Raw genomic sequence first — 25,130 nt, forward strand, 5'->3', positions numbered from 1 at the left:
AAGCTAAACACAAGTTATTGACAAGGAATTTAAAAACACCATCAGAATAATGCGTTCACATTACACGTGTAAAAGTGAACGGCAGTGTATCCACGAGTCACGTAGAATTATTTGTTTGTAGTTAAGTGCAAAGCTACACAACAGGTTATCTGTGCTTTATCCACCATGGGTATTAAAACCCGGTTTCTAGCATCGTAAGACCGCGGGCATGCCATTCTCTTTTCTGACATACACCTGAAACCACCTAACCCAGAACCTCTAGTCGGGGTCGTCGTTCATTTCACTGGTATTTTGGTGTGGATAAATATGGGAATTCAGAGATCAAAAGGTCGCTCTTCTGGATACGCATGGTTTGCTTAGATGTGGTTTTAGAGGGCTTATGATTTACGAATGGCAGCCATACGTCGCATAATTGGCAGGATTTTATGTTATGTAAGTTACTTGTAGACCTTATAATTTTTCTTTGAAATCACGTTTAAGTAACGTGCTCTATATCTATAAATCTATATATCTATAAATGCAAGAAAATATCAGGAACAAGGGGGAACTTGCCCCTTCCCTAGAAAGTGGGAATCATAATTCTTTCTTTATTCATTCAGTACATGTGTGTGTGTGTGTGCGCGCGCGCATACGCGTATTTTTTATTTGTTTATTCACTTCACAATTTCACACTACTTTCTCACCCTGGATAAACATATTCTGATCATGAGCGTCCAGAATTATCACAGATGCTAATAACACAATAATTTCTGTATAAGCTTTAGGGCTAAAAGCGAGTTATCATATGCGACTCATTTTTCCAGTATTTAATACAATGGCAGCATTTTCAACTGAAGGATGCAACTGAACCGCTAACAACACTTTACTTTTTTAATTATTAGAAGGACTAATTGTTTTATATTTCTCTGTTCTATACAAAACTAAAAAAACGTAATTATACACTGCGTTTATGCTATCATTCTAAAATTATTTTACCATAAAAATCTATGGAAAGATTGTTTGATATGCACGAGTGCACGATCTACAAGGGACATTCCACGAGCACATACTGCGGAACCGCCAGAGACCTGACCCTGCTAATAATTTTCACACAGAGAGCCGACGGTCTTTAAAATACCTGGACGTTTAAAATTACAAGCAAACTGTTTAGTTCATAAACTTTTGCAATAAAAAATATTTTATCACAAATAAATCGAAACATTTCACAATCTAACGAAGAAGCTATTGTACACAAACGCTGACTACACATTCGCCTAGGTTAACGGAGAAACCAATAGCGAAAAACTAATTTCTAAGTGGGTAATTTGCTCTGATTAAGTTAATAATCATCGACCAAATATCCATCCAATGTTTGCTGTTGAACACAAAGCTACACAATGGGCTATCTGCGCTCTACTCACTACGGGTATTGAAATCTGATTTCTAACGTTGTACGTCCGCAGACTTACCGTTGTGCCACTGGCAGGCGTGAATATGATATAAACACAATCTTTCTAATTGACCCTTGCAAGGCTTAAGTCTAACTGTTAACAAAAAGAGTTAATCATATCCGCGCGATCAGAATTCAATTTACACGGAGAGGGCAGCTATCCCTATTCACAGGGAAGAATTTCCCGAACTTTGTGCAAGTCTGATAAAACGGTCCCTTGACTTCTGGTAATTATTTTGTTCAATGAAATTACTGAAATCAATTCCAAGCTTAAGCTATTGGTCTGAAAAGTTTAAACAATCATTTGATTGAAAGAAAAACTTTTCCAGAATAAAAAATACAAAAACGGCTTTCATAACGACCCTGTACGTCTTATGAATCGATTAGGCACAACTAGATTGCCGTCGTCAGCAATAAGGTTACCTTTTATGTATGCAAAATGGAAATTAACCGCACGCTAAGCACTTTACAGATTATGTTATTTATCTAGCCAATAGGAGTTAAGTTCCTTTCGTTTTGAATGCAAAGAATGACTTTGTTTTTTTTTTTTAAGTGGTTAAGTTAAATGAAATACGTTAAACATAATATGTTTCGTATCATCTGCGCTAAGATTCATGTGTGTGTGTGTGTGTGTGTGTGTGTGTGGGGGGAGAATTCAGACCACCAAACTCAAAGACCAGTGAAATAAAATTGTTGTATAGTCAAATATTCGGTGAACCCAGTATATATTTTCGAAGCAAAAAGTCCAATACCTTTAAACGGGTATATCTAAAAATATACTGACATACATATCACCGTAATAAGTCACGCGAGTCCGTACTTCATTCGGTATTACCAGTTTATTCTGTCTTATAGCACACGATATCGAAACGATTTGACTTTACTAAGAAACAAAAGTCAGTTATAATATCGACAAACACGTGCATTAGCGAACAATTATAATTAGGAAAAGAAATGACTAATGGCTATATTTAAGTTCTTAATAAAAAAAAAAAAACTGTTCGGTGTGAAATCAAATACCAAAAAAAAAAAATTTTTTTGTAGCGCAAAGGCGACATAGTGGGCTATCTGTGCTTTACCCACAGCGAGGAATCGAACCACGGATTTTTAACATTGTAAAGTCCGAAAAATCACTGCCGATACACCGAGGGATAAATAATAAAATGAATGATTATTTCCATAGTAACTGAATATGGCGGTAATTATTCAATATGTACCCTATATACCCTCGTGATTACATAGCACAAATAACACGGCTTTTATTTTTATTCCTGCTGACTTTCCGAGATCGAATTGTAATATGTGAGCAGTATTTAAATGAAGTGAAACACAACACCACGATACTGTAGCATGTATATGACAGTTTTTCATTCGATCTTACGAAACACAAATAGCTGAATAAATGTTATGAGAAATAAGGCGCAGAAAGAGTGGAAGAGAACGAAGAAGTATGGGATGAAATAAGAATCGAAATCGTCTTCCCGATTATCAGCTATCCTACGAGCAGGAAGTAGCCTGGTGTTAAGACCACACAGTCTCAACAAATCATAACTATATTTTTAATAAGCCATTCAGTCTTTCAAGCACGAGAGAATATAGCAGGCGGCCTGCTACAAAAATCAACTTTGAATTGTGACAGACAACGTTTTAACATGGTGAAGAGGGGGTTGTAAATCAACTTATAGTTTGGCGTATGGAAAACAGGTCGAGCTCTCAAAGATTTATTTAAAAGTTAATTTTTCCTAAGTTTTAAGATTATACACCCCCCCTTTCCTCTAGTTTTAATTATGTAGTTGAAGACCAAGGTGTGATAGGAATTCTTGTGACGGAATAGCCACATAAAGAATACTTACACCTCAATTATGCAACCGACAACTTGTCTGTCTGTCGTGCAAAGATACACAGAGTGGGCTATCTGTTCTATGCCGACCGCGGGTATCGGAACCCGATTTTTAGCGTTAAAATCTACCGGATTAGACGTCGTAAAACATTTTTACCTACTTTATTAAATCATTCAGTGCACTGTACACGTACACGTACTTTACGTCTGCTTTAGCCCACGTCTTGTGAACTCATTAAAAGAGCGTAATTACGTAAAAAAATATTAAAAATAAATAAACTTTGGAGTTTTGATGTGATTGATTGAGAAATAAATTTAATGCTTTGCTAAACAACACACAGAAAGAAGATGAAAGTCAGACTAATTAAAACACATTTATAAACACCAACCGCCTGGTTGTTCGTTTGCAAGTCAGTTTCATTTTCCGCGTTCACATGGGTCTTCAACAGGCATATTTCTTCCTGAATGTTCTAAATTATTCATAAACTACATTAGTAAAAAACGCGAGAGATGGCAATTCATATATTTATTTTCACACCAGTATGCGCCACTCTTTTGCATATTCCGAATAAGCAATTTAACACATACAGAAATGTGTATGTTATTATTATACGTTACAAACAAGCAAGGAGGACAATAGAATCTCCCCCCCCCCACCAGAAAAAAAACAAATAAATAAATAATCCAATAATGCATTAATCTTCATATGTTAACACATAGAAAACGCATAGACGTTATTACAAATCAATAATATAGCCAATAAAGTAAATTATATATTTTTATAATCCAACAATGCCTATAGGAATGAAATTGACAAATTAATAATAACCATGAATAATACTTAATGAATAGTATGACTGATGAAAATAACAATTCACAATATTTTGTTAGAAAATTTGGCACAGATAATAATGTAACAAAGAACACAAATTATACACAATATAATAAGGCAATGATTTACATAGAAATTAACATATACAACAACAACATAGAATTAATTCGCAGAACAACTGGACATGAGAAATAAATAACCGCATAACAATTTCTCTCGTATGTCGCAACCAGGAATTTTTTAAAGGAATTGGTTAGATTGGTTTCTGTAATCCAAAATAAAATAACGTAAAAAAATCTATGTCTACGCAAAAATGGTGTCGCTGTATGTTATGGTTACAATCACAGCGTACTCGTGGGGACACAAATACACTGCACCCTGATTAGGCCAAGAATTAGTTAATCTGGTTTATTTCTTGAAGAACAACTGGACTTAGTCTTGCATTGTATGGAGGTCAAATTTTCTGACGGTTTTTGCTCATGCGCTGTTCCAATACAACTGACGAAAAGCACTTAAAAAAAAAAAAAAACTACCACCAGCTTTCACAAAACCAGTGACTACTGACAGTATTCAACCCATTAATAAATCTTTTATTAAAATAAAAGACGAGGGATTTATAAAAGGGACACAATAAAAGTACCGAATACAAGGCACCGCTATCACCACTAAACATGCTCGCTCCCTTTTCAGCCACGAAGGCGTTATGATGTTACGGTCAATCCCAATATTCGCCCAATAGCCCAACAGTGAGCAGCAGGTGGTACTGATTAGATTCCTTCCCTCTATTACTCTATCACTACTAAGTTAGGAACTACTAGAACAGACAGCCCTCGTGTAGCTTTCAGGATTATTCAAAATAAATGTTTGTTTTTGTTTTGAAATTTCGCGCAAAGCTACTCGAGGGCTATCTACGCTAGCTGTCCCTAATTACGCAGTCTAAGACTAGAGGGAAGGCAGCTAGTCATCATCACCACCACCGCCAACTCTTGGGCTACTCTTTTACCAACGAATAGTGGGATTGACCGTAACATTATAACGCCCCCACGGCTGGAAGGGCGAGCATGTTTGGTGCAACCGGGATTCGAACCCGCGACCCTCGGATTATGAGTCGAACGCCTTAACACGCTTGGCCATGCCGGGCCCAGGAAATAAATGAAATCTTTAGCAACGAGCAGTGGGCTTGACTGTCGCATTATAATGGTCCACAGGTGAAAAGGCGAGTATATATTTGGTTTCATAATCTGGTTCTGCGACTCGCAAATTGAGAATCAAATAAATAAAAGTAAGATAAAAATGGGCTAGTAAGTCACATAAAAACTATATATCGACAAGCAGAAAATTCTTTCAGTGGTTTTTAAGCCTATAGAGGGTGTGATTGATATCTGTATTTTATTATACAGTTTAGTTAATGCTTGAAATATGGTCTCTTAGGGAAAGTTTTTGTTTAATTTTAAACCTGAAAAACCTTCCTCGTCTGTTTTTTTGAGTGATCATACCATTTGAAATTATATATAGAGGTCGCTAGTGGAACTCCTTTTTACTTTTGGGGAAAGCCCATGTAAGTGTGGAAGATGCATAAATGTAGAAACTTTTATATTTAACTTACACGTGAAAAACCCACATAAATTGGGAATTTTATTTATCATCTGATTATCGAATAGATAAGTATGAATAATTTACACTCCAAAACGAATAATTTTTTTTTGTCATTACAATTAAAAACAATTAGTTCTTCATACAAAGCAAAATAAACAGTGGAAATATAAATCCAAAGTCCACTTCCCTGTTAGTCAGTATGAACAGAGACAAGACTTTCAAATTAATAACTGCGTCTTCTGATCAACATTTAAAATCACTTTTGTCGTTAGATATGTCCAAATATTATTAACTGTAAACTATACGCAACATTGACAACCATTTCTATCTTAATATGTACCCAAACATCAACTGTAATTTGTACGCAGCATCTGGAATACTTTTCAGTCGTTAAAATGTCTCCAGACATCGACAGTAGCATGTTTACAAATCACTTAATTACAAAATGGTAAAAAATTGAAGTTAACGAATACTGGTATCACTTGAAGCTAAATATAATAAAACTTACAGAAATACTTAAACATGTATTCATTAAACAAGAAGGAATCCTCAAAAACAGAGGGAGGCACTTAAAATTCTCTTAGAGTAAATTAATCTATGAGGCCTTTGTTTCCTTCCCTTCTTGTTAACCGGCAATAGCCAAGCAAGGGGCGCGCGTGCACCCGATTCGATTATATTTCTCATCACGACTTTTACCAACCTACCCTCAAGTTGAAATTCTTTTAGGCAGGATTAAAGTAAATTAATCTAAAGACATTGGGCACGGTTGAATAAGTTAGTCGAAAAGGTTTCTCATCCCGAGTATAAAATGTAATTAGATATGAAATTGGTCAATAGATGACGGAATTATGAGCTAAAAGTTTGTACTTGAAAAACGCTGAGAGCCGTTCTACGAGCCGCTATGCCACTGCTAAAAATATTGCGTTACGAAATATTGTCTTCCTTACACTGTGTGTGCGCGTGTGTTGCAAACATTCTAGCAAAATAATCAACAATACTATCAATTTTCCACAGTATGCAAAAGTACTCGAAAAAAAAAATCCCAGCGTAAAAACATCAGAATTCTTATCTGTAAACATGGTTCGGTGCGTATTTATTTTCTATAACTAGAATATGATAATAAAACAATTGCTTAATCATAGAGGGAAAAAAGATTCGACTAATACCACAATGCAAGTATTGGTTATAATATTAAATTATTTATATGAGACATTAAATATAACGATTGTTCGTTCATTAACTTTAGCAATGCAAGAATCTGCACCCGGTAAAGCACTAAAATTATGCGTATGTGGGCGAAACAGTAATAGTCATATTTAAGCCTTCTGTAATTCTAAATTACGCACAACAGGGAAGACAGCCTTCCCAGCACCCACTGTCACATCAGCTTTGTACATCTCTTTGAACCAATACGAGGGTTGTCACCTCTATAAAGTACCCACAGTATGGATCGTGTTTAGAGACATTTGGTCTCGAACCTTGGATCCTCAGCCTTGTACACTGATTTGCAGGTAAAGCTCTGTTCATATTTTATCTATCTGCATGTCTTTCAAATTATATATAGGTAACGTTGAAGTTTCACATGTAATCACGTACCTAAATGAATTTGTGTAAGTTTAAATTCATTAAGGTTTCCGTTTCTTTATTCATACAGAAAATAAAACAATTTACGCTCTTAATAATGCGACACAAAATGTCGGAAAAATGTCACCTTATAAAGACTTCCACACTACGAGGACTGTTTACTGGTAAACGTGCTGCAATTGTGTGTGTGTTTTCTTATAGCAAAGCCACAGCGGGCTATCTGCTGAGCCCATCGAGGGGAATCGAACCCCTTATTTTAGCGTTGTAAATCCGTAGACTTACCGCTGTACTAGCGGGTGGACTTCAATAGAACTCCACTAAGTAAAGTAGGAAAGACATATGTTTCGGAAAAACAAATACTTGAAATTTATGTTCCTATCGATATCAACCATTGCTGGAATCTTAAAAACTGAGGTTATAAAAAAGCAACTACGATTAAGTTTACCACCAAATATTCACACACCGACTCACCCCTTCTAGTGAAAATCCAACATTGTTACAAATCATTATTAGGAAATTAATACCAAAGGGTTAAACGTTTTGACAAATCAGACGTCTGTCTAGTGATCCACGGCGAAAGAACAAAAATTAAAATAACGGATCTCGAAATAACTACAAAACCGTGTGGTGCATGAAAATACAAAGTTAAGAGTAATACTGACAACACGCATAATTTAGATACAAGTTACATATTGTGTTTTAATCTAAACATCCATAATCGTATAGAAAAGTGCGCTTTTACAATTTGTACAAACGCACGCTACGTTACGACCACAGAGTCAGACTAGGGTACGCCACCTAACGTCTGTTCGTACCCTTTTCTTTAACTGAAGGCACAACTATTTCAAAATATATTAGTACCTTTTTCGGTTGGTGCCTACCAACATCTCAGTTTTAAAAGTACCACAAATTATGTATGTAGCGAATTCTGCGAAATTACACAATATACTTCTTTTTAATACCGTGTTGTGAATATCGCAGAATAAACTAATATCATACGTTTAATTATTAATTATTTCATTGATTCTATTAGTGATGTTACTTTCGAAACGATCTGTTGGTGACCACCGAAAACACCCATTTATCTGGAAGGAGAACTAAAGTTTTCAGTACGGTTGTTCACTCATCTCCTGATTAGTTAACTTGTAAGTGGCGAGCGATTATCAGGATAGATAATTTAAGGCTAATCGCAGTTCACTGAAGTGTTTAATCTAACACTGTTAGAGTCACGTGTGGAAATTGACGCCGATAAGAGGCGATGGCGGGAAATAGCCAATAAACAAGATTTGATAACTGGATATTTGAAAATACTTGAGCTCGTAACATATTTTATTAATATTTTAATTTGCATATTTATTAGAGCCGGGGTTTAAAGTTACTGATAAACAAATTAGTTGATTTAAACTACTTGCTACAGACACGTTTCGCATAGTTCTATAGAAAATTATTTCACATTTTATTGGAAAATAATATGTAATGTTATTTTCAGACATTTTAAATTCACAGTAAAACGTTAACCTATATAAATATAATGGGTACTGTCTGTCGTATGTCCTTGTAACTACTTCGTAGTATTCGAATAGATCTTCACAAACATTGGTACAGAGGTTCATTTGGTCCACGAGGAGATGCAACTTTTCAGTTTTGCGATATCTATGGGCGTTTTTACCACTATCTTGCTTCTTTGAAATGGTCATTCAAATTTGATAAGGAAGTTTGCCGAATCCATTTCAATATACATACAAATTTCCAGTTAAGTTTCGTAATTTTTATTGATTTTTGTTTTGTTTTTTACAATTATTTACAAGGAAATCATGGTCCAAGACAATCTTTATATTAATCATGAACTTGTACAGTTTCTGCACAGGGGACCAGTACCCCAGCCAGTTTACAATAAAATTATTGTACATTTAAATAATCACTTATTTTTTTTACTTTCCCTATTTGTCGTCAATCCAACTGACAACCCCCATGTTTCTGGACTGGATTCTCGCCGAGATTACACACCTAAAAGTATGGAGCCTCCAATGCAATGAGATCAAAGGTCAGAAATACTAATTTTACACAACTTTGATTTTAAAATCCACTGTAAGCTAATTAAAAGACGTGTGGTACTTACACGAACATATTCAATCGAACATAACTAATCACAATTATTAAATCTAATACACTTCTGTTTCAATATAGAGATTTTTGGCTTTGTTAACAGCACAGAAAGAGCTTTTTCAATAAAATCTTCGGCTGTTATTGGTCCAGTTCATCCGTATAATTCTGGTATAGAAAGAAAAGCTGTGAATAGTGGCAGACAAAAAACATTCAAGTTTGTTTTTATATTTTTTTAATTATTTTTTTACACATAGTATATTCAAAATCCGCTGTGGACTAATTTACGGTAATTATGGCAAGAAATATCTGCAATCTAACGTGATTTTCAAATCACAAACAGGCCTTAAATTTTACTTAAAATGACAGATAACTTGAAGTTTACGAATCTGTAGTTAATACGATAAATTTTCCTTTTTTTCATCATTAACCTTTTCACGTCAGGGTTAAACCTTGAAATGAACCAACAGGTGCTTAATATTCCTGACGTTATTTTGACCAGAAGTTAGGGAACTCCCATTTTTCCCAGAGGACTGCGTCACGTAAAATCGAATTGTATAATTCTTAATAATTTTAATTATGTCCCCTCCTACAAGATTTTCTTGTTGTTCGTTCCCCCTCCACTACTGGGCATAACTTTCCAGATGATTTTATGTTCACAAAAGTCACGGGTTCGAATCCCGGTCGCACCAAACACGCTCGCCATTTCAGCCGTGGGGGCGTTATAATGTGACGGTCAATCCCACTATTCGTTGGTAAAAGAGTAGCCCAAGAGTTGGCGGTGGGTGGTGATGACTAGCTGCCTTCCCTCTAGTCTTACATTGCTAAATTAGGGACGGCTAGCGCAGATAGCTCTCGAGTAGCTTTGCGCGAAATTCAAAACAAACAAAACAAATGTTCACAAAAGTTAGATAGTTAAAAAAAAGACGTTTACAAAGGAAATAAGAAAATTGGAAAATAAACGAGACATGCCAGATAATGTGCTACGTCATCAAGTAATTTCATTATTGATTGATCTTACCGAAAATTTTATGCAATCTATTATCATATCGTTGATTCACTGCTTGATGTATAATGAGCGTTTCAAGTTGCAACTCAAACATTTATTAACAACCTTTTTGTATGCAGAAGTAATAGTATCAAATCAAAATGAGATAGCCCAAATAACGTATAATGTCCCCCCCCCACTGGCACAGCGGTATGTCTGCAGACTCGTACCAATAAAAAACAGGTTTCGATACCAGTGATGGGCAGAGAACGGATAGCCCATTGTGTAGCTTTGTAATTAATTCTAAACAAACAAAAGTAGTATAATAAAAGCTAGGGCTTACAATATCTGACACAGATGGTGTTGTACAGACAGTCTCACCAGGTTTTGGAAAAAGGACAATGTCTCACGCAAATATTTTTTTACATAGTCTACCATTTCATTTTTTTGAAGATATTTTGAAAAGTTTGTTTGCTTTGAATTTTAGATTTGTTTCGTTCCAAGTGAGAATCTTATTACGTAGGTAGTTTGTTAATTATAGCTTGTATTTTTCAAGATGAGAAATTACACACTGTTGAAAAAACACAAAATTGGCGTCTAATGGTTCTATTTTAATAAAACAATTATCAAAACACATTATTCAGTGGAATACAGGAGACTAAAATTTTTCAAAATATGATTGTAAAATGCAAAAGACGTGCAAAAAAGTTTTTTGTCTGAACGCAAAATATATAAACTTCTTGAATATATATAAAAATTACAGAAATTTTGGTGGTCGACTCCATTTGATTAACACATTGAAGTCTTATAATTTTTCGCAAAGTACGCACCTTATGTTTTATTAAAGTAACGCTAATTTTTTTTGCAACAAAGTACCAAATTTTTGAAAAACTGTATTTATGAATAGGAATGCAACATCAAAAGTTAGTTTGTTTTAAAGCGAGAGTTCAGTAACCATGGAGATGAGACATTGTCCTGGATATTCAAGATGGTGTCGCAATTAGTTCAGGTATTTTCAGAAGTGTTGGTTGTTTATTTGAGAGAAAAACCACTTATCTATCGCAGGGAATCGAACCCCAATTTTAGTCTTGTAAGTCCGGAGGGAATGTCATGATTCAGTGTGAAAATACACAGTTGAAACAACGAGGTCGAAACCCATAACAAAACTAATAAGTAGCTAAACTGTGGTTTATAGATTGATCTCTCGTTCAACATTTCTTGCATATACAGTTGATAATACAAACGTTATTAGATATTTTAGCCAGTGACGCTTTGAATCTGCCGAAGCGTAGAAATATTTATTAAAACGGAGATTATATTCGCCATAAGAAAACAAATAACTGGATTTACAGAGTTTAAGTGTGGGATCCCCCCCAAAAAAAAAAAAAAAAAAAAAACAAACACAAACAACAACAACAAAAAGGGCGAATCAGAGATAAACGCTTCCTTCTGCACACTCCGAGGTGGAATGAGTACGCGCAACTATATAAGTCTTATATTCCATAGTTTTTTGTCCAAATGTCTATTTCAGTTTGGGAAAAAAAACAAAACATGCACATACGTACAGTGCAAAGAGGGCGCGGTGTTTGTACTTGGTAACGGGCGTACATACAAGTTTTATTTCTTTTTAAATCTCTCTTACATAAATCATGAATATGAAAAAAAAACGAAGGGGAGAAAGAGAAGAAAAAACGTAGGGTGGGGATTGAAAAGAACTACTGTTGGCACAAAAAATACAAGTCCATGAATTTCCGTTTTTTTTACTAAACAAAACAAAAGAAAAAAAAACATTGTATTTTAGTTTATTATACTAGGAATTTCTAAAGTAACACGTCCACGTCTTCTCTTATAGATGGAATCAATTATGGTTGATTAATCAATTGATAATAATACAACAGGGAAGAAAAAAAAAACCTTTTTACATATTTTTAAGTCACACTGGTTTACAAACGCACTTCTGTGCTTAATTATAGCAAAATTATACGTGAAGAGGAAAAAAAATACTAGTAAGAAAAAGTATTAACACGCCTGTTTTTTGTGTGCATCCACGTATTCGACACACCAACATTTTTTTTAATTTAAAAAAAAAGGTTAAAACAGGTTTAGCGTGTCGTCATTATTAAATCATACAAACACACACCGTAAAAGATACATACTGATGAAAGGAGGCCAAATTAAGCCTTGTTTTTCATCTGATATGATACACCTGAACCATCAAGACACTATAAACATCACGACAACATGGCAAATATCAAATAATGGACGAACCAATAAAAAATATTACAGACAAATCACACTTAGAGTAAAATAAATATTTAACTAAGAGTGAATAATCCTCTCTCTCAAATTATATATTTGTTTAGTTACATATGAGAAACATAAATCTTTTTTTTATTCAATTCACAATTTCAAGTTACTTCTTTCCCCTCAGGGCGGCTGGTACGGGTATTAGTAAAAGGTTTTCGTCATCACAAATGATGGTTTATTAATTTAGAAGTTTTGCCATGGATTGAAAGTATTTAAAAGATTTTGAAATAAAATGTCCCGATATTATTTTTTACGCGAGTATCTCATGAGAATCAATATAGTAAAAGAACACTGTAAAAATGAATATTCAGAAACGTTTTCTTTTCCCTTCAAGCCAGTACTTACCATTAGTGACTATATTTTAGTCATAGCAGAAACAATTACCAGTAATAATGATTTAAATATTTCGCAATTACACTAGTATATATTGTACATGAGAAAATAGCTAATTTTGAAAGTATACATAAATATGTCTCCGAAATTCATGTATTTTGAGAAACGAATACGAGAGTTACATAAGTTTCGAAACACCAAACTTCTGTATAAATACGCTTGTATAAATTACGAAAACTTACAGTTTATTTTCTTTTCTTTCTGAGCATGAGCTACATCCGAACACGAGATACTGTCGGTACATACTTCATTTAAATTAATACCTTTTACACTTTGTAAATGATCACTAGACATCTCCGTTACGCGCAGTGACGTCATCGGCGATGTAGGCCTACTGGGATCACTGGAATTTACCACTAATCCGCGAGACCAATCGACTTCTTCAGTAATCCACTGAACCAAATCTTCTAATCGCAAAGTCACCTTTTCTGATGCAGCCAAGACTTCATGCTAAAACATAAAATAAAATGTTTATTGTCCTTTATAAACTCCAAAAGTTATTAAGATTACTTGTAACAGAACAGTCTTTGATACGTAGGTAGTTCTGCGAGTTTGGATGTATGAGAGCGTGTAATTACACACACGCACACACACACACAAGCAAGCAAAATTGACTACACAATTAGATTCTAAACTAAATAGTAATTTTAACCACAGCCTGTACAGTTTGTTTGCACATATCAGGCATGACATGAAAAATACCGTATTTTACGCCTTGCAAGACGCACCATAAATTTGAAAAACAATTAATTCTAAGAAAAAAATATTTTACTCGGCAACCAACACCTTGATGCAACCATGAATTGTTTTTCAACCCAATGAGTAAATACAGTCAAATACATCATGCTCTTCACAGTATATCAACAGTATTAGTTAAACTGAATGCTTTACGTTATTGAAAATACTTGTAACTGACAAGTAATGAGATTATGATCTGTAAGAGAGGTCATTTCGAGCAGACCCTAAGCTGAACTCCCTCCTTAACCCCATCACTTTTGTCTTGGAAGACGCATAGGGATTTTAAGGTGTTTTTAAAGAAAAAATGCATCTTACAAGGCGTAAAATACGGTATACGATTCTAATCACACCTCGACGACGAATAACAGAACATATTATAAATATAATCAGTGATGTCGAAAAAACGCACTTGTGGAGAAAAATATATATATAAAAACGGCTCGTTTGGGTTGAGAAAATATTTTACGTAGAGTAGCGAACATTTTTCTTTCTTTGTAAACCTGACGACGACCGTAGAAGGTTGAAACGTTGTTCGCTCCTCTACGTAAAATATTTTCTCAACGCAAACGAGCCGTTTTTACATACATATTATCAATATAGCATTGCCTTCTGCAAGAATTGTTGTACCTAATACCGTGTTTCTCCGAAAATAAGACAGGGCTTATATTAATTTTCACTCCAAAATATGACACTAGGGCTTATTTTCGGGGGATGTCTTATTTTGATATATTACAAAAATGAAGTTACAAAGTAAAACTATCATTAATGCTTAAACAAACTAATTAACTAACTATTAAACTAATTAATAAATTAATTTTTTTTAATTTCTTTCCTCTTCCTGCCACTCTTAACTAGGGCTTATTTTAAGGGTAGGGCTTATATTAAAACTATCCCCAAAAATCACACTAGGTCTTATTTTATGGGTAGGTCTTATTATCGGAGAAACACGGTAGTAGGAATGGTAAGATTGATAGCGAAGGTATTCCCCGAAATAATAGGAAAAATTAAACAAACAAGCGAGGAATAGCCTTTGGGAATGGCCCTAAATAAAAAGTAGGCTAATCACTTAATGTGTTCTTTTGTCATCGCACATTAGCGAAGAAATGGATAAGTGTATAACAGCTTCATGTGTGAACACTGTTGTTTTTTTATCCACAAATACTCAAAATAAACAGATATTCTTGGGTTAAGACTGACACCACTCTCAAACAATTACGACGTCTCGCGCGAATACACTTTGTCTAACGAAATGCATTAGTTTATACGAGATGACACCCAAAGATTAATTAAAAAAAAAACAACTTAAATACTATATCTTAAACACAAACCAGCTAGTCCTGTTTCCTGATCACATGTTTATTGCGTTGCGTTTTTATAGTTCGACAGTTTTTTTTCTAGCATAAGGATAAACACGGGCAAAGTTTGTTTGTTTTTGAATTTCGCGCAAAGGCTATCTGCACTAGCCGTCCCCAATTTAGCAGTTTAAACTAGAGGGAAGGCAACTAATCATCACTACCCACCGCCAACTCTTGGTCTACTCTTTTTACCAACGATTGACTGTCATATTATAACGCCCCCACGGTTGAAAGGGCGAGCATGTTTGGTGCGACCGGGATTCGAACCCGCGACCTTCGGATTACGACTCGAGTGCCTTAACCACCTGGCCATACCGGACCAAAAGTCAAAGTTAGATTCTCTAACATAAATAGCTATCCTTAAACAATGCCTTTTGTTACTTAGCAATCTTAGTATTTTACAGACATATGTAATCAAAACTGATTCACACTTATTGTTAAAACACGTACATTTATCTTATCAATTATATTTAACTGTTCGGTGGGAGGAGGAACAAGTTAACAAGCATAAATTTATGAGAACAACAACATCAGTATGATATAATTTTCCAGTTAGGCTTAGTGATGTAAATCTTCAAGGTCTACCCCCCAAAGAACCTGATCTCCACTTGAAGTTACAAATTACGGCCTCACACTATTGCAAAGTAACAGCTCATTCTGAAGATCACATTAAGTCCTCGATATATCATTATGTCGGAGGGGAGGGTAGAAACTGATACAAAATTGTACGTCTTAACAATGTATAGCTGTGCTTTATTATCGCCAAGGGCAGATACAGGATTTTCATTTAGCAAGGAGGGGACGATTTTAAAATAAGTTGCTCGCCGTAAACAGAAAAACATTAAATTTTAAAACACTTCTATACGTTTAGTATTTGTAAAGATTCACAAGTATTTAGAAACTAAAATATACCACACAAATCAGAAGCGCTACACCATAATCAGCACATTTTTACCCTCACGCTCACAGACATGGAATGAAAAAATTTCGTAATTAATTTAGTTAAAATAACAGGTTTTGACCAAGTGTTATCTACCACTTGATCACTATAGCTAAAACAGTTCGATATTAAACATAGAAAGACGTTTTTTAAATAAAAAAACAAAGGATAGGATGGATAATGGTGACTGGACTAAGCTGCCCCCCAATCTCTATACGAGTGGTTCATGTAATATTTTATGATACGTATAAAAACTTATTTAGGGTTGCTTTTACAGTGCCGCTAAAAAATAAACGGAATACTAAACCTATTCTGGCAAGAACATATATTCTATTTTTGGACAAAGCAACTGGAGTAAAATTATAATTTGGGAACACGCTGTTGTGAAAGATTCATAAAGTCTAGGATTACAAATTCTGGCGTAATCATGGCTGGGAAATAAGCTGAAAGCAATTACGAAAACGTTTGAACTAAATCACTTTTAACGACAGTAATTTTCTGAAAGCAAGTGCGAGTTATGAATTTAAACTGACAGCTTACTGTCAGTTTAAAAACACACGCACTGAAGTATAATTCAGAGTACACATGTTTCTGAAACTTTTGTCTTCAATTTTTATTAATATTTATTTTGATGGCATGTTTTAGCCCTATTACATGATATCAGAAATTCTGTACAATAATAAAAAATATTATGCAATAAAAGAAAATGCCTTAAAAAGAGAACAGAAGAGATTCAACAAAACTCCATGTATTGTTGGTATGTGAGAAACCAATTTATAATACCGAAACAGTACTACGGGTAATTAGCGAACTAAACATGATATGTGCATGCTTAAATGATACGTGAAAAACACCCCTAATAACAAATTAAATAAATCGACTTCTATTAAAAAAATACTGCTTGAAAACAGACTTGCGGCAGAACGTTAAACACATGACTAACTTAACTGTATTATAATTGATTATAGGCCTTAAATAACGAACTTCCTAATGATTTAAGAAACTTTTTTGACGCATTTATTAACGTATAAACTGAAAACAATTCAAGTAATTAAATTTTTAAAAAAATGTTTTTCTTTAAGAAAAATATGAAATTTTTGCTAGTTGTGATACAAAATAAAGATTTTGGTTTCGGGTTTATTAAATGAAAACTCTTATATGTAATAGAATTTCTCACTTCGAATATTTTACATCAAAAGAAAATTACACTTAAAACTAAAGAAATCGTTTTAGTACACGTTTTTGTGCAATCATTTTGCTATAGTACTATTTAGTTTGTCACGAAAAATAACCCTTCTATAACCCTTTAACCACCGCGTTAATGATATATCAAATACCGCCAAGGAAAACATGTTTTCTCGCAAAAAAAAACAAAAAACACTTTGTTATTCCCATGTTATAAAGCTTAATTTTTCCTGAGGCCAATCACGTTTTATAAGACTTTCAGAATCAACGCCTCTTGCGCAAGGACAAATAAGCGATACTTTACTTCTTTTGTACGTAGCCTTTTTAGAACATGGAGGTCTAAAACGCAATTTAATAACAAGCAACATATATTATCAAGTTAAAGAAAAAAATCTAGAAATCGACGTTCCACTCGGAATTCTTCGATAGACGTTTATGAGGTTTAAACTGAAAACAAATCAAGTGATGCAAAAACGAAGGAACGCAAGTTATTACAAAATCAATATTCAGGTACCTTCCGTTAAACAAACTTTTTAACCCCATCAGACAAGTTGCTATTATGTTCTATTACAAGTAAATACGCACGAATGAAAGAACTTAGAATTCGTTTCCTGACAATCGATGTTATTAAATAATATTAGAACGATTCTATTCTTGCAAACACACAAAGGCCCTGGTTTGAGGCTTTTTAGAACCAATGCACGTTACTATGGTAACCGGGGGCATTAAAATGGAATAATATGATGAAATGAAATACTCGTATATGTACTCTAAAAATCGATACCTTTGGAAGCAATATGCTTATAAAGTATGTTATAATGTCAGAGACCCATAACTTCTATATCAATTTATAAAAGATGCCCTATGGGATACTTGCGAGGAACTGGAAGGACAAATTTGTAATATAAATAAATAAATAAATAAAAATCCAATTTCCGTGCGTTTTATTAAAATATATATAATATTACATAAATTATGCTACTCGCTCAAAAGGTTTATCGAAAAAAATAAAAACATGCATGGAGCTTCTATCTCATGCTGTGACCGTAACGAACACCAATTAAATAAACAGTCGAATAAAAACACCAGAAAGATAAAACGGCGGTTACATTTCTAGCCGTTGGTGCGCTAAAAGGGTAGCAGTAAGAACTGCAGCTCAAAACTAATAAAGGCGTTGTTGGAGTGAACAAAAGAAACTGATATTGAATTCTAACGCATTAGATCTTTTACAGTTGGAAAGTTCTGATGTTTAATATTTACGAAGTTTCAACCCTTATTATAAATTAAGAATCAGATTTAAAAACGTAATTCCTACTTGATGACGAATCGATACTACGAATTTAACTGTTAAATCAACGGAACCTTCCCGCTTTAAAGATTTTGTTTTACTTTTGAAATAATTTCGTCAGTTGGTTCTTCACCAATCAATGAGAGAAACGGTTTTCGAGAAGGGCCGGTTTTCCAAGGTGCATTTCTTTTATTAAACTGATAAAGTTATAGTCACCAAGGAAGAAAGATAATTACATATCTGTCAAGCCAAAAACTGATAAATTATCAAATACGCAATTACAAATATTTAATTTTGAATAAGTTAACGTTAGGGGTTCGGTCAATCAACAAATTTAGAATTATTTTAAATAACGAAGTCAAGTAATAAAAGAAGCTTAGAAGCCAATATCGAATTATTTCTTGTACAGTAATAAATATTTATATGACGGAACAACGCAAACTATCTTTAGAGAGAATTAACAAATTGGTATCAGGTGTAAATGTGTTAACTCGCTTACCATCCATCACAAGTGAAACGGTAAACACAGGCCTGACAAATAGTAAATAGTCCTTATTCCCTAAACCTTTTAAATACAAACACTATGAAGAAGAGCTATTATTAGCCTTCAAACCCTTTTTGTGAAAGTCTGACATCATACCACAATATAGAGCATTTCACACACATTGCAATGCACTCGGTTATAACTGTGTTTGGTAGATCAGTAATTGAATCGAATAAGGCCATCCGTGACAGTTATACGTTATTCACACATACTGGTGAGCGTATGCATTACAATTCAACTATTACGTTACTTTCGTTTCGTCATCTTATCTTTTGTTTTTAAATTTTTAAATCGAAAAATTAAGTAACATTATTTTTAAACTGCAGAGCTACAAGGGTACATTCCACACGGGCGAGAGACCTGCCTTCAATACTGTAATGTATCATGAACGAGGTATATATGATATAGTAATAAAAAAACATACAGTTTCCACTATTTGGTTAAGAGTTGCCAGGTAGGCGGAGGGTATTGTCAACTTGTTGCTTTCCATCTGGCCAGCTTTAAATTATAAACGACCGTGCCTGAACCTTGGCTCATGTATTGCATAAGACGTCGTCGTACATACTAAATATCAGATTTTTTTCATTGCAACTATATTATCAATATTACACTGTTTTTAAATGGGCTTCAATGCACGTGGTGGAAATAGTGATAACTTATTGTGTAGCTTTTCGCTTAAAACAAACAGACAAAAATCCCATTTTTTAATAGCACTGTTGAATATTACTATTATTACTTCTACTGCCAGAAAAATGAAAGAAAGACAGCTTTTAGAACTTCGTATATGTAGCTCTCGAATTAAAATTACTAATCCACGTGTCACTCACTATTAGCACAAAATACAACGTTCTTTGTAAGGCTTACAGCATCAGATGCACGTACCTACATTTGTTTTGTCATATGAAAATCGATTAAGATGTATTCTTTTAAAAGTATAGCTGACATAAAGCCTATAACTGAGGTATTATTTTAAATCTTATTTGCATAAGAACGTGTCCACCATACAGTTAAACCGATCGGAGTAGAATAGGAAAAACTATCCGAAGAAATATAATAACCAGACAAGAGTCGCCGGATCAACAGAAAGCTTTGAAAGACAAACGACGGATGTACGTAAACAGATAAAAACATCTCAAAATGTTTCCATAAATTTAAAAACTTTTAGTTTAGCAGAACAAAAGCCACACACATTCTCAAAAAATAGGTTAAAATAAATAAGATATGACAGAACGATTGTACAAGTATTCTGTGATACATTTCAGTCATGCACTAGAAAATCTGGAAGACACATTCTCGACTATTCTTAAGCACTTGGGCCTAGCGTTGTGACAGTAATAGCCATTCCTTTCGTTACTGACGTGGATCGATAAAACTTCCAGTAAAATAAATGCACAAGATTAGGCTTAGTATATTCTCCTCCCCTCTTCGTGCATTTCTCATCAATCAGCTTCCCCCACCACCACCACTTCAAACAAATCTTGATGGGATAGATGGAAGGGTGAGGGAAGGTACTTAGAACTGTGTGCCAACGCAAAAATCGGGAATGTAGTAAAAAAAAAACACAACAAAAAGAACCCTTCAAATATGCGGATACGTTTGTGCCTTTGCATGTATATTAAACTCTATATTCTCTTTCCTTTTACGACAATAACATTCATTTACAGAGTTTAATAAATCTATGATGGAGAGAAAAACAACACGCAGTGAAGTGCTAATCACGTTAATGGGTAAGTATTTAAAATTCATTTCGGAAAAAGTTACTTTTTAATGTCAACTGTAATTTTTCGAGTATAAATATAGTTCCTTCTACTAAAATTGGTTTACGCAACATTGAAATATCTAAATCTACTAGTGATTTCAATCCAACGAAGTAATTCTAAGAACTTAAGAGTGATACGATAGATAATGTTTCCAAGTTCCGAATAAAACTATAAACAATTCTTACATATACATTTGTGTATCAAATAAAACGTTATATGCTTAATATAAAACTATTAAATATTTTGCCCCCCGATAGTACAGCGGTATGTCTCCAGATTTACAACGCTAAAATAAGGGGTTCGATTCCCCTCGGTGGGCTCAGCAGATAGCCCGATGTGGCTTTGCTACAACAAAAACACACATTAAATATTTTCTCCCAAAATGCAAATAATTCTGGTACTTAAAGCGTAAAAATTGAATCCGATTATTTAAAGTTTCGAATTTATTTTTTATTTTTAACCATAAATATTATTATATTTATAATACTATAACATACTTGATCCCCTCCCCAATCTTGAGGGTACTTTGTTGGACACCTGGCGCCTGGTTTGGAATTAAAATTACTTGTTTGTTCTAAGAGAACTGGAATATCAATCATAATAAAGCTTTGCATTAAACGACCTTGATCTGTGAAGGTCAATAATACGCGATAAAAAAATACATTCCTTAGGATATATTTTTGAATTTCTTTGTATTCATTTTGGGCACAATGTTTCCCACCCTGTAAAATACACAGATCATTTTCAAAATCCATTCGGTACGAGATAACCATTTAAACGTAGGCCAATGAACTCTACTGACTTTTGACCTACTTTTATAGTATACATAAATGAAAAAACCAACTTATTTTTATAAATGAATGAACAGATTGATCTTCCGTACATAATAATAACCAACGTTTTCCTTAAATCTGGGTCAAGTATCGATACAGAAAACAAAAAAATTCACAATTAGTATATATTAGATAAGACAATGCAAGACAAATGAAAGTAATTAAATAGTACAGAGAACCAAAAAACAAAACCAACTGCAACAAACTAACACCAACAAAGATGTCACAAAATTATATTTCCAATCTAACGTCACATTGTTAGCTCGTTCATGAACTCTCCTCCAGGCAATGATTTTTTTTTTTAACTTTTAAACATAACGTGTATCTTTCCTGTAGCAGAAAGCTTACTATAGAATAAGCCTTACCGCATAATTTTACTGAATTATTTCCACATTTAAAACGATACTTAAAAACACCAATGTATATTATGAGACTTAATACTTCGTTTTATTAGGCCTAGCATGCTAAAAACTAAATAATACAACAATCAATTCACCGTAAAGAAAACAAAATTGCTGCCAAAAGATTAACTTCAAATGACTTAGGCCTAACTTACGCTCTACTAACGCTGTTCAGTTTGAGCGATTATCTATAGTTGGAAGTTACATAAGCATGTGAATATTACTTCTCAAAGAAGGCTTTCTTGAGTTAAAATTCGTTAAAGTGCAATAGTTAACTTTAGTTATTGTTAGGTTTTTATTTTCTTCACATCCATTGCATAGTTAGATTGTATATTATTAAATGCCACGCCTAAGGGCCTGCTTGTTTACTGTTGATAAGTTTCAAGCATCAAAAGATAATAATAATAATAATAAAAGAATTAGTTAATAAGTGCCATCCAGTGTATCTAATCTTATCCGTCGGGAATGTTATGCGCATAGCAACAAATAACAATACGAAATGTTATTTCTTGACTTACACATACACGTATATAAACTGGGGAGGATATTCACAAATCGCTTCTCTCGAAATCAAAGGTTACACTTCACTAGATATGGAAAGTCTAGTCTCTGAACTGGTGCATTGCATTCACGCTAAACACGTCACCAACTCCACTTTACGTGTCAGATACTTATCTAATTCGGTGACACTTTCTGGTTTTGAACATTTTTAGCGAGTGCCACAGGAACATTATTCGAAACTGAAATGCGTAACACGCGTATAAATGGGTTTAGAACCATGTACATACGTACTAACTTGTATATTTATGTATGTAAAATGGCGTATAACCTTCAATAACGCGCAATGGACCAAGGCGACAGTAATACTGTTATATTTTAACGATTTTTAAGTGTCCCGAATCATTATATACATGATTAATGAAACAATTATTGGGTCTATAACGTATTTACTAAAAACTGGGATAAATACATGTATTATTAACTTGTTTTTCCAAAATGCTTCGATTATTTTAAATGTGAATACTTTGTTTTTTAATGGCTGAGTAGTGTGTGTGTGTGTGTGTGTGTGTGTGTGTGTGGTCTATTGGTTAGTATGCCAGGCTGCAAATTAGAAAGTCTAAGATTCAAGCTTTGATCACGCGCTATGTTACTGAACACATACTGCACTTCCAATTTCGGCTGCGTTATAGAAGTGACAAAGTTCCCGCTATTCAATTTAGAATATCCAAGTAGGCGGCGGGTAATGCTGTCTGATTGTCCTTCATCTGGCCAGGTGCTCTAAGTTGCAGAAAATTACACCAGAAACCAATGGGTTGTATTTAGCTCGCGTATTGCATAAGAAGCCGTTAACATCTTTTTTCTTTATTTGTTTATTTAAAGGACCTTTAATACGATTTCTGTTATAAACACCAATTTGAATGTTATTACTATTACCGCTTTTTAAAATTACCGTTTTTCATTTCCCGTTTTTATGTAACACTCACTCTTTAGATCACTAAATAAATGTTAGTATTATCCCGTTTTTAACAGCTCTTTATACATTATTAGCATTATTGTGAATATTGTTGGCGTTATTTATTTTGTAAGTTATACATTCAACTACTTTACATGTGTATATAACAGGATGCGTTTTTTTTTAACACGAAAAGTAGGTCACTGTTGTACACAGCAACAAATACATTATCAAACATGTGCAGGAATATTCGGCTTTTTTTAATTTTTAGGTTTTAAGTGCTACAAAACAAGTACATTTTCGTGTTTAAGCTTTTAAGTCAACATTAGGGGTATAAAAAATTATTTGATACTCGTTAAGCCTACAAATGTACCGTATGTGAATGTGGAGGCAAGCTTGTCCCTTCCAGGCACAAAATACTTTCGTACAAGTCACTCATTTAGTAAACGCGATTACAAAACGGGGTAAATTTTCGCTTTAGAAGCTTTTTTTTTTCTTCTTAAATTAACAGCTATGTAACAGGATTTCTACAAACGTTCGTGTGTGGATTATTCTTTATTGAATATATGTAAATTGAGAGACGTTTAAAAATTACGTCGTGATTAAAAAATAAAACCTATATTTAATAATACTAATTCATAAGAGATACTCGTCGGCAAGTTCCACCAGAGACATTGAGAATTTTACGTTTCGTCTAAGACAGTGGAAATGTGTTTCAAAGCTATGCTACTTTATATATCAAAACACATTTTATCGTAAAACTGGTATTACTTTTTATTTTTATTTTTTTTCAACAATGCGAGATTACTAGACTTATTCAAGTGCCAACGTGAAAGATATTGAGAAAATCAATGAACACTGTAGAACAGACGATGCTCACAGTATTGTCTTTTATGGATAAGTTTAAGAATATATAAAAAGGAACAACGGATGTGACAGTTCTTAAAATAATCTTTTTGCGATTTTTAACGTAACTGCTGGAATTTATTTCCATCCGGACACGTACTTTTAACAGAAATTAAGTTGAAATATGAGCGTTTCTTAATAAAATCACTTTGAAAAATGAAACCCTAGCGCTCTCTATAGGTGGATCAGTCTTCTTAAACACTTGCATTTTTATTTTTTATTTATTTGTTGTTTTTTTTAACCGTATGTTGAAATTTTGAGTTTTGCAATTTGATACTTTCAGTCTGCTTCGGTTTTATTCAAATGTTGTAACGCAACATGATTAATTAGTCAATTATATTACCTTCTCCGGAACCCGAACAGTAAGAAAGCGGAAACCATAAAAAAATACTTTAGCAATTAAAATAGTAAAAAAAAAAAGCAGTAAATGCATGTTTTCTTACTACACATTTTAATTATGGTGTTTTCTAAGTTGACGAAGCATAATTATTATAATTTTGCTTGTCACAGGACAACTGTATCAGGCTCATTATAAACGTGCAATGGATACGTGGGACATGATGTGGTTGAAATAACAATATGCATTCTTTTTCTATTACCACATTAGTTCCCTTATTTGAAAAATGCTTTTAAAATTAAAAATACATTTTTACGA

At 33.7% G+C, this 25,130-nt stretch overlaps 1 protein-coding gene across 2 annotated transcripts in view; it reads right to left on the reverse strand.

The window, feature by feature from the left end:
* The window catches only part of LOC143257401 (uncharacterized), an 86,186-nt gene that overhangs the window by 48,624 nt on the left and 12,432 nt on the right, over positions 1-25,130 (reverse strand). Inside the window, exon 3 of one of the 2 annotated variants that reach the window (XM_076515994.1) lies at positions 13,255-13,524. In XM_076515994.1, the coding sequence (XP_076372109.1) occupies positions 13,255-13,524 (270 nt within the window). The remainder of the gene's footprint in view (positions 1-13,254; positions 13,525-25,130) is intronic. The other variant, XM_076515995.1, reaches the window with a different exon arrangement.

Source organism: Tachypleus tridentatus, chromosome 7 (assembly GCF_004210375.1).
Source record: "Tachypleus tridentatus isolate NWPU-2018 chromosome 7, ASM421037v1, whole genome shotgun sequence".
NCBI classification, from domain to species: Eukaryota; Metazoa; Arthropoda; class Merostomata; order Xiphosura; family Limulidae; genus Tachypleus; species Tachypleus tridentatus.